At 42.7% G+C, this 14,001-nt stretch overlaps 1 protein-coding gene across 2 annotated transcripts; it reads left to right on the top strand.

The window, feature by feature from the left end:
• The first annotated feature begins 130 nt into the window (after window positions 1-130).
• On the top strand, window positions 131-13,853 carry LOC117605645 (uncharacterized). Of its 2 annotated transcripts, XM_034327191.2 has the most exons (11): window positions 131-381; window positions 6,106-6,128; window positions 6,486-6,568; window positions 7,043-7,442; window positions 7,517-7,986; window positions 8,061-8,350; window positions 8,414-8,595; window positions 8,664-8,789; window positions 8,893-8,949; window positions 9,018-9,143; window positions 10,837-13,853. In XM_034327191.2, the coding sequence occupies exons 1-11, from the start codon at window positions 359-361 to the stop codon at window positions 13,377-13,379; spliced, it is 4,323 nt and encodes a 1,440-aa protein (XP_034183082.2). In that variant the 5' UTR covers window positions 131-358; the 3' UTR covers window positions 13,380-13,853. The 2 variants fall into 2 exon arrangements, with proteins under 2 accessions (XP_034183082.2, XP_034183083.2); XM_034327192.2 differs by lacking the exons at window positions 131-381; window positions 6,106-6,128; window positions 6,486-6,568 and adding an exon at window positions 6,600-6,747.
• Window positions 13,854-14,001: the final 148 nt, after the last annotated feature.

Below are 14,001 nucleotides of genomic sequence, written 5' to 3'. Positions count from 1 at the left end.
CGATCAGGTTTAAGTGATGATTAATAACAATGGACGCGAGTACGTTTCATCCGTACGCGCCATCAGCAAGGAAGCAGCGAGAAAGAGGAATGGCGGCGGAATAGGAGCGTGACCCGCGAGTCGGCTGATGGTTTGGCCGCAGTAGCAGCGAGCGCGCGCTAGTGTCGGCATCGGTGCTGCTCGTCCCTTTCCATATCCGTCACCTTCCACCTCCTGGTACGATCACGGACCTCCGAGGAACAAGCACGACCAGAGAGAACCGGTTCCTATCGGCTGGTGGAAAGCGGCACGAGGCGGCGCGAGCTTACCCGGGACACCGGATTTCGTATCGTCCAGCGGATACCAAACGTTATCCGACATGAGCACCTCCACGTTCCTAGGGTAAGATTGGATTTTCATCTACCTATCAAACATAACAACCGGATGCTGAATCGTCTAAACATCCTTCGTACCTTCAGCTAGCTGTTTCATATCGTTTCGAACAAGTTGGACTGAGATTTCTAGTCTGAAGAGATGATCTTTTCTTAGGTCTTGGCCTACCAGGCTGACTGTCTTTAGAATTTTGTCTTAGAGGATCAAAGTCTAACTTATTTCTTTGAAAGTTCAGTTAAGATTTAGGGTAGAATTGTCTAGAAGATCATTTTAGCCTGAGGAGAGTGTTTTCTGAGGTTATAGGCTGCCAGGGATGATGAAGTAGATGGAACCGAATTTGGTTATAGGTTTTTTTTTCTATGAGACTTGAATCCCAAACAATATCTCAGTATAGATCTGGATTATGATAGAAGAAACTGCTGTCTCTTTAACTGCTAGAGGAATTTTTATTTGGAGCAACGAAGGTTAATTCATTCTTTCTAAACTTCAATTGATATTCCAGTCTGAAACATCACGTCAATGCAAAACGATGTAGTTTCGTTTCAGATTCTTAACCTAGGAAGAAGGTTTCTAGATTGCAATGTTTTGCTGACGGAAGCATCTTTGACTCGGGTGCGTGAACGCCGAGGGATCATGGTGACCCAGCAATCTGGGCATTCGAATTCCCTGCTTCCAGGTTGCACGAAAATAGCGTCAGGGGATTGAGAAAGGTCGGGATCTTTCGCGTTCATGGTGTCTACGTACCAGAACCCTTATTATTCATCTTCTTGACGCGTCTGAAGAAATTTGATAACCAACCAAGTAATTGCAAGTTAACTAAATTTAGAAAATCGCGTTGAAAATCTCTGGTAATACGTTCACAATGGATTCAGCTGTATGTCCATACGTTTATTTAAAGCCATTTAAAATTACATAAATAGTGAATCAGTAAACACGATCGAGTGCCAAAAGTGATTATTTCGAAGCAATAAGAGCAAGGTGCTCCCCGTTCCAACTATAAAGTGTTAGATTCCTAACTCAAAGACCGAAAAATATTAGATTTATCCTCGCGTCGTTCAAAATCTGACGTTGACGAGTCTCGAGCCGATCGAGAATGGTCAAACGAGTGGAACTTGTTCTTTGAAGATGGCAGTTTTAACGGGGGGCCTTGCGACGATTCCGAGAAACAACTCGTCGACCTATATTTTCTCGTCGAAAAGGAAAACACCGAAGAGCATTCATCGAACTAACCAATGGAATGATTCTACGTTCGCTGTAGTCAGATTGCTCGTAGCTTTCCATCTTGATTAATCTATCTAATGATTTGTATCCTTTCATTCTGCTTAGGCGAGCGAGCGATCTTTGAATCAATTACGATTCTACGTTGCGATTTTGCGAATAAAATTAATCACAACCCCTGAAATTTTGTAAAATAGAGACTAAACTTCTACACCATTATGAAATTCTTAGGAAACTTTCAGCCGGACGAAGTTAGCTATAACTACTCGAAATTTTTCAAAATGAAGTCGAAGCAAATATACAATAGAGCAAACAAGTTATTTCAGAAAGAAGCATGAAACTAAGTCGACGCATCGAAGCAGGGGAAGCTCAGAAGCGTGTTTATAGTCACCACCCACGACGGGTTTCTATATCCACGCGGATGAGTAATCTCGCTTAGCGGCTCGACGAAATAATCGATGCATCGAAACGCTGTTCGATTATCGCCCTTATTTTTTACTTCAAACTGCACCCTTCTATAATGTTCAAAATAAGCGATCATCGACCTTTGCTTCATTTTCTGTCTCTCCATCTTCATTTCCTTTTGCTGAATATTTAAAAATATCATTCTCTTTGTATTACGTTGATTTTTGCGCGAAAATACGATCTGATGTTGGCCACGTTCCTCTCGAAACAACGCCTACGCTCGATCCAGTCTTGGACGTCTCGCTTGGAACGAATTTTCATATTTGTTGCAAAAAAAAACCAATGTCTTGGACGTTGTTCAGATGTGCTTATAATTTTCCTTTGGAAACATAGACTGGTTATAGAGCAGTCTAATAGTTTCAAGACACTTGCTAATAAGAAAATATCTGAAATTTTCCTTACATCAAAATCAGCAACGTTTCATGGAAATCCAGTACAGGATTAGTTCGCCATCATCCACGTATTCATCAACAATGCTGTCACTGGACATTTCCATCCCAATAAAATTCCCCCCACAGACGATCGTATTCGTCGATGCTTTTTCGAACGACAGAGTCGCGATGGAAATACACCGTGTGTTTCTAGGTCTACGCCTACGAATTATCCAATTTTGAACGTCTCCGTGCTTTGCTCCTAGCCCCACCATTACGACCTATCATAGGTATCCTATACTATTCATCTAATACAATAGACGTTTGAAGAAAAGAATAAAAAAGAGGTGCTTATTGTAGTATGATTAGGAGCATCTCGAGTGGACCTAGTCATCAGGAAAATTCGCAGGTGTGAACGACCCTTCGATCGAGAAGGTATAAGAAAATTGTTCATTGCCACGTGCCACGTCCGACTGGCCATGCGATGTATTTTTAACGGTGCGTCTATCGTGCGCATCGCGTTTTCAACGTTCAGCTCGAACAAACGTTCACAGAGCCTGCTCATTCTAATAGCCATCAGGCTCCGGTGCCCGAGATTCGTTCGCGAGCTCCACAACCGGTCCATTCACCATTCGCGAACACCAGCGGACCCTTTTTGCGCATACATTGCTTTCTCCTTCGACCAGACGACAATCGAGTTTCTTTTTGCCGAACCGTCTGCTCTCGCCTCGACAACTCTATGCAGATTCGTTCTCCATCGCTGAACGGCACCATTTCCGATTCGATTTCTTTAGCTGATCCATTCTCCATCATATTTTTATCGAATTTAATCAGCCATAAGGGATTAACGATTTTAAAATCAAGGTTCCCATTAAGAAGTTGATCATTCTGCAAATTGGCGGATCGCTTTGATCGGACACCGTCAGGTGTCTTCAGCTTCGCGAGACGAAACCGCGACGCGGCGTCGAAGCCCTAAAAATAAAATAATCGGAAGCATTTTGTACAGCACGGTAAAGCGCAGGTCGGCCCGCTCTAAATTTAACTACACCTCGCGTATCTACCTAAATACACTTGTACGCACCACGGCCTGTTGTTGGCTGGGTTCCGAGCTTCGCGACATCGCGCCTTCGATTCGCCATGACCGAGCTTTTCCGAGAAAGTTCGCCTTTTCCCGGGGATCGGCTTCGTTTCCGACCGATTTCTATCCAATCGCTTCTTATTGATATTCTGACGTTACATTAGGATCTTTGTATCATGAAAATTAACACATATCTCCTTCGATTTCCCATATGGGGAATTATAGCCCAAAAAAACTAACTATACTAATTTATTTTGCCCTGCATCCTATGAATAAGATAACAAATTGAAAGCTCCAATTTGAAAATGAATTGTCCAAATCCATAATAATTAGAATTTCAACGTGTCTGACTACGCGTGTCCATTTTTACCGAGGCAGTGTTAAAAGAAGAAACAAGACCTGTCCTCGACCACCAAGGAGGCACGAATCACCATTACACGTGACACGTGTAAAAATGTGAGCCAGAGCCGATTCGTCGAGCAGCAAATCCTATTACTCGACGTTTATTTTTTTCCAGCGGGGTATCTCGTCGTTCGATCATCGTTTTTCAGTTAGAAATCGTGCCGCGGAAATGTTCGATGGCTTTTCCAAGAAAGTCGACCAGTCATGGTGAATTACGATTCACCGTTGCTTTATCGATAACAATGATGTCATCGGTTTGATTCGATGTTAAAATTAGGAACGAATTGAATGAAGATTCAGACGTCTGCGAGTCTCCTTACGATTATTGGTAAAAATATCGTCGACCATGATAAAATTGGACGATTACTTTGGAAATTCGTGAATTTTCCTTGAATCAAGTCGTAGAGATATGTAAATAAAATAAAACCGCCGTTGTTTTTAAGCGTTCTCCAAAATTCTCTTATTAAAAAGAAACGAATTTTTACGCGCACTGCAAAACCGCAAATTTGCAAAATGAAATTAAAGTCGAAAATTTTCAGTGTTTAGCAAAATATTTTTGACAAACGATCATCGTCTATTTTTTGTGAATTGAGCACAGTAAGATCGGAACTGACTGTTTAACTTGCCAGTTGTTTTTTCAGTTCAGTCGAATGAGACGATCAATCTTAGGTTTCAGAAGGTTCAGTCACCTTGTAGAAATGAAAGAAGCGATATAATGTATGAAGACAGATCACTGACAGTGGTAATAATAAAAATAGAGGAGTATCGATATTAGGTAGATAGCGAGTAGCTAACCGCTCCTTGAAACCGTTGTAAAAATATCGTCTCTTTAAATAGAGAAACATCATACACGCAATATCATCAGCGAAATGATTGCCGACCATTTTTCGCCTAGCAAGCGTGTTGCGTCTCCTCAGAAACGACTGACCGGGCGATCGTGTTACGATTTGTCCACGTTCGAGGGCAGTTATCAATTCCACCTCTATTTTCTGTTCTAAATGAAAAAATTTATATTATAAAATTGATAAGGAATTTCGATTCTGAAGTGGACTTTCTAACAATTAGATGAGATTATCAAGACTCATTTGCGGTTACCAGTTCGGTTCTTAAAGTAATTAAGCGAGGCAACCTTCCGACCACGAACGGACTTCCTTAAAAGGATTAGGTAATGAAGCGAGTCGAGTCATCGGAAGATAAAACTCGTGGTCGCGACAATATATGTACATATGTAGGTTACCATTAATCGTTCCTTGATAATTCCAAAAGCAAGTTCAGTCGATCGAACGACGGCGTGTCTCAGGGAAGCAGATAAATCGTCTCGAGTACATCGCGCACGTGGAATTCAGAAAATACACTTCGATTCAGGTATTTCGGGACTCGTTACTCGTTGTTGTGTCAGCTGGTGCGGTGAGATTCTTCGTTAGAGGATTCATCGATAAAACACGCCTCACTTTCGCCTTCATTTTCTTCGTTGCAGCTGAAATGAAAGTTAAACGTTCTTTAAGGACATCAATTTTTAAATCTATTTTCATCGTACAAAATTTATGAATTCTGCTCTTCCATAAATAATCGTAATGCAATTGTACTCGGTGCTAAGGAATTATCTGCGAGTTGGAACGTTAACACCTACGCAATGGGAAAGTGACCGAAATGACCCGTTTTGACAGTGGTCAGTGCGTTTACAAATATTATGTGGTGCACGTAGCTGCACTAAAATATCGACACTTATATTGCAGCGTGACTCAACGTTCGAGCAATTGACTTCCACACCGATAAGACAAGAATGTCTTGCTCAAAACCTTATACGAATCTCGCGAAATACTTTCCCTGTACATTTATGCGAGAATCAATTTCTATGATTGATATAATCATCGTTAACTTGTATAGGAATGCTTGAAAATCTTTCCGAAAATTTGAATACAAAGTTTGTAAACTTTCGGGGTGTTTGAAGATGATCCAAGGATATCTATGTTTATGGGATTGCAAATCATAGTTCAGAGATTTAGAAGACTAGAATTTAGAATATATTGATTTGACAACTTTTTTTATTGTATATCCTGTTTCAAAATTCTTCAAATTTCGTTAATCCTTTGCAGTCACGTTTTACTTTGATGTGGTTTACAATTAGTGTCAAACTGCAAAAGGTTAATGACCCTTCCAACAGTATATCCGTAAATGACCGAGTGTTTCTTTTTTCAGGAATTCGGACGGTCTGGTGACAGGTACGTACATTAGTGCCAAAGCAAACAATTATTTATGGATTTCATTACGAGCACACGCAAAATGCGACACTTATTTTGTAATAAAATTTGAGGAACCAAAAAATGTCAAAACTGATCACAGATACTTATCTTTTAACGTCGTTCCTTAATCGCGGTAATATTTTGACAAACTTCGTTGTTGTCGAGAGATTTTTTTTATTCGAAAGATAAAAGATCCAAGGACGACGGTGTGTAAATCTTCGGCAAACACTGTTAGGTTTCCGGCGAGCCACGTGCGAAAGTGCAACGAAAACGATGCGCAGAATTCGCATAGCTGGCCCTCTCGTTAGCATTCCACTAAATCGCTAATCGTTCCAGGACTTTGTCCCGCGCCTCCACCACCACCACCACCGCCTCCAGTACCTGGTCAGGTGCCGGCCATGAGGATCAACACCGTCGAGGTAAGCCTTGCTTCGTCAGTTTGCCTTCATAACTCGTCGAGCGAGTGTCGTTGCCTTCGGCGAAATGACTCGCCACTGAATTTGAACGAAAGGAATGTACGCTTTTGTCTCTTGAATCGCGTCGTGTCTATCTTTCGAAGATTCTTCTTTATTGAAAGTGTCTGTGAAGATTCATGATGGTGAGAAAGAGAAAAAGAAATTGGGATGGGAGAGAAATATGATAGAGATCGCGAGTTGAGTCAGGATACAAGTTGTTTATCGAGAAAATTTTTTTCTCTGACTTAACGGAATCCTTTTATTTTTCTATCTGCGATGGAAAGTAAGTTTGATTTATGGATAAATGTACGCGGCTTCAACATTCAAAGGGTTAAACGACAGTCCAACAAGCGTTCGACATTTTTACAATGTGGAAGTTTATGATACGGCGAAACGAATTGTCGTGGAGGTACATTTAACAGCTGCGTTTAATTATAGGCACCAACGATAAAACGGCCACAGATAGCTAGTAACGATGCTTACGAGCCACCAGCAGCCATCCAAAACGCGATGCTGACGAAAGATAAGAAGCCGTTCACGTACACACCAGGAATGGGTGGCAAGCTGGATCTATCTCAGATTCGAAGTCCACGAATGGCACGCAGAGTGGCGAAGAACGCAAACGACGAAGGTATCGAAGGTCCGCCGAAGTCAGCACTCGAACCGAAGCCGACACCAGCGCCAAATACCGGGGCGAATTTGTTCGTTCAGCCCCAAGTAGCGATCCCTGTCTTCCCGACTAATATTCCAATCCAACCACCGATCAACAGGACACCGCCGACGCCTCCTGCGAACAAGACTCCCCCTACGCTTCCCGCGAATAAGACTCCCCCTATCAGTAAGTAAAATCAAGGCAAAAACCTTTTAACTTGGGATATTCAAAATATCTAATTCGAAAAACATTTTAACCAGCTCCAGAGAAACAAGCAGAGCCAATAAAAGTCGTGACCAAAGTAGATACCAAAGCTACACCGAACGCGGCGACCACCACTCAACCGAGTTCACCCGAAAGTCCTAGCACGCCGACCCAAGTGACCCTGACTAAAGCACCGACACCTTGGCTCCAGAATAAGAACAAACCGCAGGAAGAATTGCCCGAGTGGGCGAAACGTTCGAGCGTGAATAAGCAGAGCTCGTCGCCCGAGAGTCCGACGTCACCGCCGGTATACGCGTCGGTTCAACAAACACAGCCCCAGCAGCAGCCAGTGCAGTGGCAACAAACTCAGCAGAAACAGCAGCCGATTCAGCAAAGGCCGCAGCAGCAGCACCAACAGCCTCAACAATTTAATCAGCAGCAACAGAAACGTCCGTATTCTAGTCCTCCACTAACGCAACAGACCAGTCCGCAAGCAAATTTGCAGGAACGAGTGATACCTATCCGCGTAAGTTTATTGTTGATTAATTTAGTAATTAGACAGAATTGTTTTTTATCATTTCTTCCACTGTGAATGTTCAGATCGAGGATAGACCATCCGTGTTCGACGTGAAACATGAATCGGGTCACCATCAGTTCAAGCAACCCACTCCACATCATCAGCAACGATGGGGTGGTCCTGTTCAAAACCAATTTCAGAATCAAGTGCAATCACCTCAGCCTCAACCATCCTCAGGTGGTACCTTCATCATACCTATGATGGTGGAAGGCAGCGAGAGGAAGCCTGTTGGAGGACCTGTCTCGAACACCTCCTACCCGCAACCAATAGTCAGGAATAACACACCGAATATTGAGAATCAGACTGTGAAAGTGTAAGTTGTTCTTAGAGGAAAGTGTGGACAAATTGTTTTACTCTTTTGGTTGATTTTTAACAGGATACCGCAACGTGGTCCAGTACAGATTCAACAACCAGATTCCGGTCCAGTTCAGTCTCGGTCGTTCCGTGTTCTCCAGAAGATCACTGACACGGACTCGAATGATGTGGACACAGAACAAGTTCGCAAGCTCCAGCTGTCCGATGATGATAGAATTTTGATGAATAAATTCAAAGAACAAGGTATGATATTTCAGAAAATAAAGTATTTTGTTATTAAACTCATCTTATCATTTTTGTACCCTCTTCAGTCGACAATGAATCTTCTCTTCATAACGAGGAGGATCCTAGATATCGCGGAGCGGCGATACCCTCTCGTGCTTTCCGCTTCCTGCAAACTATGACGGATTCCGGTGATGCCGCTGTTATGAACACTGGTAAATCTTGCTGTAACATATTGTTGCAAGCACTTGAGAAAGAAATAAGGAGAAGCGTAGATCCGTAAATTCTTACCAGTTACAATTAATGTCTCTGTTGCAGCACCACGAGCACAATCCGCCATAAACAAGAAGCAGAACAGGAACTCAAAGACTTTTGGTAAGCATTCTTTCCCTATAATGTACCATAAAAGTTGCAGAAATAAAGAATTTCCATGATTTGTGTAGAAGAAACTCAAGCAAACCTACCACCGAGCGAGCAACAAGTACCGGAGCCAAAGAAATACATGGGCAGCGCGATTCCCTCGAGATCCTTCAGGATATTGCAAGCCATGACGGCACCGGAAAGCGTCGGTGAGTATCGATGAGCGAGACATAAGCTCACCGTGGAATCCTCGAGATCTCGTACGATCTCTTCAGCGTATACACACGTCATCATTCATGCAGGAACACGCTACTCGTTCATAAGATTAATCGCAAGAAGCTTCTATTCACCTTTTGTACATTAATGTTCAGTGACAAGCGTCTTACATTCTAATGAATGATTATTAAACCGAAGTAATCAGAATTTATTGCGTGCCGTCGCTGGATACATTCCCGAATCCTGTGTTCACAGGAATAACGAAAATTCCTCGATATCCTGATAATTTATCAACGTGTCGAAATTTTTCTCCTCTTCAAAATCAATCACACTTGAATCGAAACGAACGATCATGAAAATTGTCCGAACAATTGGACGATACTGCATGGTAGGTGAATCATTGATCTATTTTCATCGATTAAATGGTAATCGTAGTACAGTCCCTTTGATTATCTATTTGTTATCGATACGAATGACTTGATACATTAGAGAGCAACGTCGTTTATACATAGTTGATAGAAATTAATAAGAAAGTATGGCAAGCTATGGACTGGGTACTTTAACGGGAATGTTGCATGTTCTATTAATTGATTTCACGTGTTACTTCTCGCTGGGATTTATTGTAATTACAAGTGATCACTTGCATGTATCCGGACACGAATATTTTGGACTCTGATACTGGAGATCGTCGAGACGAGACTTCGAGCTTTCTCATCTATCTTGATAAAATATACCCTGTACAATTATTGCCTTATATTACCTAGCCAATGTACTTGTGACCTTACTAACAATAAATTACTGATTCTGAGACATTTCAAACATTTGTCATTTTTAAACAAATATAACTTCCTCTATCCCTATGTTATCAAAGATTTATTGCTGTAAATAAATTACCTTCCATCCTAGATGTTCCTTCTCTAATTGTCACGCACAGGTGTATTTTCAAGATAGATTAAAAAAAAGATCGCAATCACGATAAGAAATAAACGAATGATTCCTCCGTCCAGAATATTACGAGCATGTTTTCCTTCTCGAACGTAATCGTCGCTTATTACTCGAAGGAACGCCGTATTCGAGTCGACTTGATCGACGAGCTGGTTTTGCGTTCACGAAATTTTCGATGATTTCCTTTGAACACAGGATCACACGTTTTCTTTCTCGTAGCCTACCGAACACGCGTCAGATGCTTATCCTTGCCCTCACTCAGACGCTCCGATTTCGTGCCACCTCGCTTATCCGTCGATTTTGTCGACAATTAAAGGAAGATCGTTCGCGTTTAGACATTTGCGAATCAAAAAACATGTTACACGTGATCAAACAAATCCATTGAAATTCCTTATTTATCACTTAAGAATTGTTTAAAGAGTTTCTTGTTTGATCGAGAATTCTGGTACACATGTTTCTCGAAGAATGACATTTCTTATCTTATCCGGAGCTAGCTTGTCTGATACCACCTCAAATTATCGACTTACTTTTTCTGTAGCATAATAAAAATGTATTTTTACAAATTTCTAAAGCGAAGAAGCAAATGTCTATCGTGCGTTCTTCTATCGCGAGAGGCGAGGAGTGGACAAAAGTGTCGGAGAGAACATCTAGACCGAAAAGGGAGAAACGCAAGACCACACCACACCCCAAATAGGAACAGTTGAACTTCTTTGTCTGAATGCATTGTGCTGTTTGTTGTAGCCACGCAAGAAAATCGTCAAGCAGATTACACCTGCCAAACAGAGAATAACGTGCCGGGCAATCAGCAGGGGGGTTTGTACCTTCCTCCTTGTCCCCCGCCATTTTGGTCCCCGGACAATGGTTGGTGGGGTTACTATCCTCTCCCTTATCCAGCTGTCGCCAACGAATCATTTCCTTATCATTCAGACAACACAGCTTACGTATACTTTCCCATTTACAATCAAAATTATCCGGGCTATTATGACTCTGTCAATGCCGCGAAGAACGGGTACCCTAGTGTTTACGCGTCCTACGTGGTACCTGTGTCTCCACCGACCAACAACTGTAATCTCAATTACGAGCAAGTTGGTAACGGTGTAGCGGTACCTAAAATTGATCCACAATTGAATATTCCTGATAACGAGACTCACGAAGGAGCAATTTCAAAGGACACCGATGACCTAAGGGGTCCGCCTCAGTGGGACGAGAAGCACGTGTCTAGAAGCCCGAGTAGCAATAGCAAGGACAGCGACTGCACCACAGCTATGAACATCACCGACGAAGAAGAGATTCCTGAAGTTATGGTTGTTTCAGAACCAGATGCAAATCAATCTGATCGTTCAGAGAAAGCTTGCACCAATGGTAGTTTGAACGTCAGTGTACCTAACTACACCTACATCGACACCAGCGATTCCAGTGACACCAGTGACTCGCAGTCCGACAACGAATCCATTGTAGAGTCTACCAAAAGCAGTAGCGATAATAATGCTAATGACACGTCCTCGGATAGCGATGATTCTGACTCTTATCTGGCCTACTCGACCGGACTGAATCCCCATGGCAGGTTCGATGATAACAAGAACCCGATGAACTGCCCTGACAAAGAATGTAATACTCATGTTCAGGAAGTTGAGTCCAGGAACAACACTGATTGCGACTCTGATGATGGACAGCTTGAAGGACACCTTGAAGAAACTGGTACCAACGCGTTTCCTCATAAACTGAGTGTGATCTATGAGGATGTGGAACGACCTGATTCGGTGAGTCCTCGGCCTCCGGAGGGTATAACACCTTTCGAGGCCACGGATGACCCTCCTGACGAAGCTGACACCACGACAGTGAGTGTCAGTCTACCGTTGAGGTTCAAGTTCTCAGTCTCGGAGAATAACGAGGATGTGACTACAGTAATTGTTGGAGACAGCATGATCAAGCCTGAGAGGCCCTGCAAGGACGAAGGTCGTAGTTCGAAGACCCAGGAACACAAGAATCATACAGATAAAATTAATGAGGTTTCGGCAAATTTTCTGGTGAACAATGACACTAGTGCGGATTTCACTGTTAAAAGGGATAGTTCCGAGAGCAAACGAAGAGCGAAGAGTAATATGAATGAAAGGACGAATGGGAATAAGGTGGAAAAAAACGATGACCCTGTGGTGCCTCACGTGAACTTCACCTTGAGGAAGATTCCGACGAGGTTTAATAGAATTAACTGCGAGGAGACAGTGGAGACAGAGTTCACAATCAAACCTAAGAAAGCATCCTTGAAGAAAGAAGAAGATAGATCTAACAAGGAACGGAAAGAACGAGTAAATAACACGAACAATGATGAGGAACCTTCGAACAAGGAAGACAATCCTTCTTATATCGAAGAAACCAATCGAGAGACTCACGATTTCAACAGGAATATCTTGAAACCGGAAGTGATAGTCTCCGAGTGCAATTGGACTGAAGATCCCAGTAAAGAAACTATCAACTCTCAAAGTACAAATCTGGACATTGAACAGAACGAAGTTCGTACAGAAGACAATTCTAATGTTCCAGATAGTCATAAGAACGAAGAGGATGTAGAAGAGAAGGGTAAAGAAGTGAAGCACCTCCTGAGCGTACAGAACTCTAGAGAGGAGACCGACGACGAGGACAGTGGCGTCACTTCGGATATGAGTCGCATGATCTCTGAAGTGGACACCGATTCAGAATGCACCTCCTCCAGGAACATAAGAAAATACCAGAGGACTCAAACGCATTCAAGGCTCTTTAGACTTTTAAACGACGACTCGATCCTTCCGGAGGGTACAGAGAAGAGCAACGACACACCTTGCAGAAGAAAGTACCTGAGCCTGCCTCTGAACAACACCTTCAACTATGACGAGAACTACTGTTCCAACTATTCCAGTGGCATCACTTCGCCAGAATACTCGCCCGTCTGCGAGCAATCCTGGCGAAGGCTCCACGATACAGAAAACTCCAGGGTACCAGATCAAAATGGTCATGGTCATCCTTTGACTCGACAGGAACGCGTCTCTTGCAAGGAGGACCCTTACTATCAGGCCTGGAAGACGTCCAAGACACCCATAAACTCTGACCACTCTGACGTGATGCCGTCGTTGGCCTTCAAAGTCCTCGAAAGCAGGAGACCATTGTGGTCTTATAGGGTGAATGTACTATGTCCACGGATCAAAAGCACCAAGAGCGTACCCCAGGTGTTACGAACGAATAACGCGACCGATAACCCTCTACCTTCGAATCCATCCCCATACGTGAACCTAAAATCCGACCATTGCTGATGGCCCGGGGCAGAATGAGGCCGCGTTTGGCCGCGAGCAACCGGTCCACGGACGAGCCTCGCGCAACTTTTCTCTAGATTCGCAAGACTGGGCTGACTATGCCCGGGAGGCTACAGGCTACGTGGTTTTTTTTTCTATCGGTACATATCGTTTCCATATATTCATCTGTTCGCACTTTATTTTCTTTTTATATATATATATATATATTTTTTTTTTCTGGTTCATTATCATTTCTTCTCTTTACTTTTTGTTTACTTTTTTTCTACTTCTACTTCTTTTCTTCTTTCTCTCTGAGGGTAGTGTACACTTGAAAGGAAAATTCGCAAAAGAAGCTATCGAGAGTATTTCTTGCGCAATTTTTCACTCTCATTTGCACCCATACCTTCACACTTCTTAATTTTCTTCGTGTCTTTTGTTTGCGTCGCTCTGAACGGGGCACCGATCACGTGAGATCATTTTTCTTGATTTTTTTTTCTCATTTGAATATCTACACCGCGAATGTGTCGATCCTGTCAGCCATGACTCGAAATTCTATATTTTCTTCTCTTTTTTTTTGTTTTCTTTCTTTCTTGTGCCTTTGCTGAGGTTTGTTACTAACCAGCGTCCGACGTCGAACCGACGA

The sequence above is a fragment of the Osmia lignaria genome, chromosome 14 (assembly GCF_051020975.1).
Source record: "Osmia lignaria lignaria isolate PbOS001 chromosome 14, iyOsmLign1, whole genome shotgun sequence".
In the NCBI taxonomy this organism is placed as follows: domain Eukaryota; kingdom Metazoa; phylum Arthropoda; class Insecta; order Hymenoptera; family Megachilidae; genus Osmia; species Osmia lignaria.
Note: the sequence above shows the minus strand (reverse complement) of the source record. Positions and strands in the feature narration are given on the sequence as shown.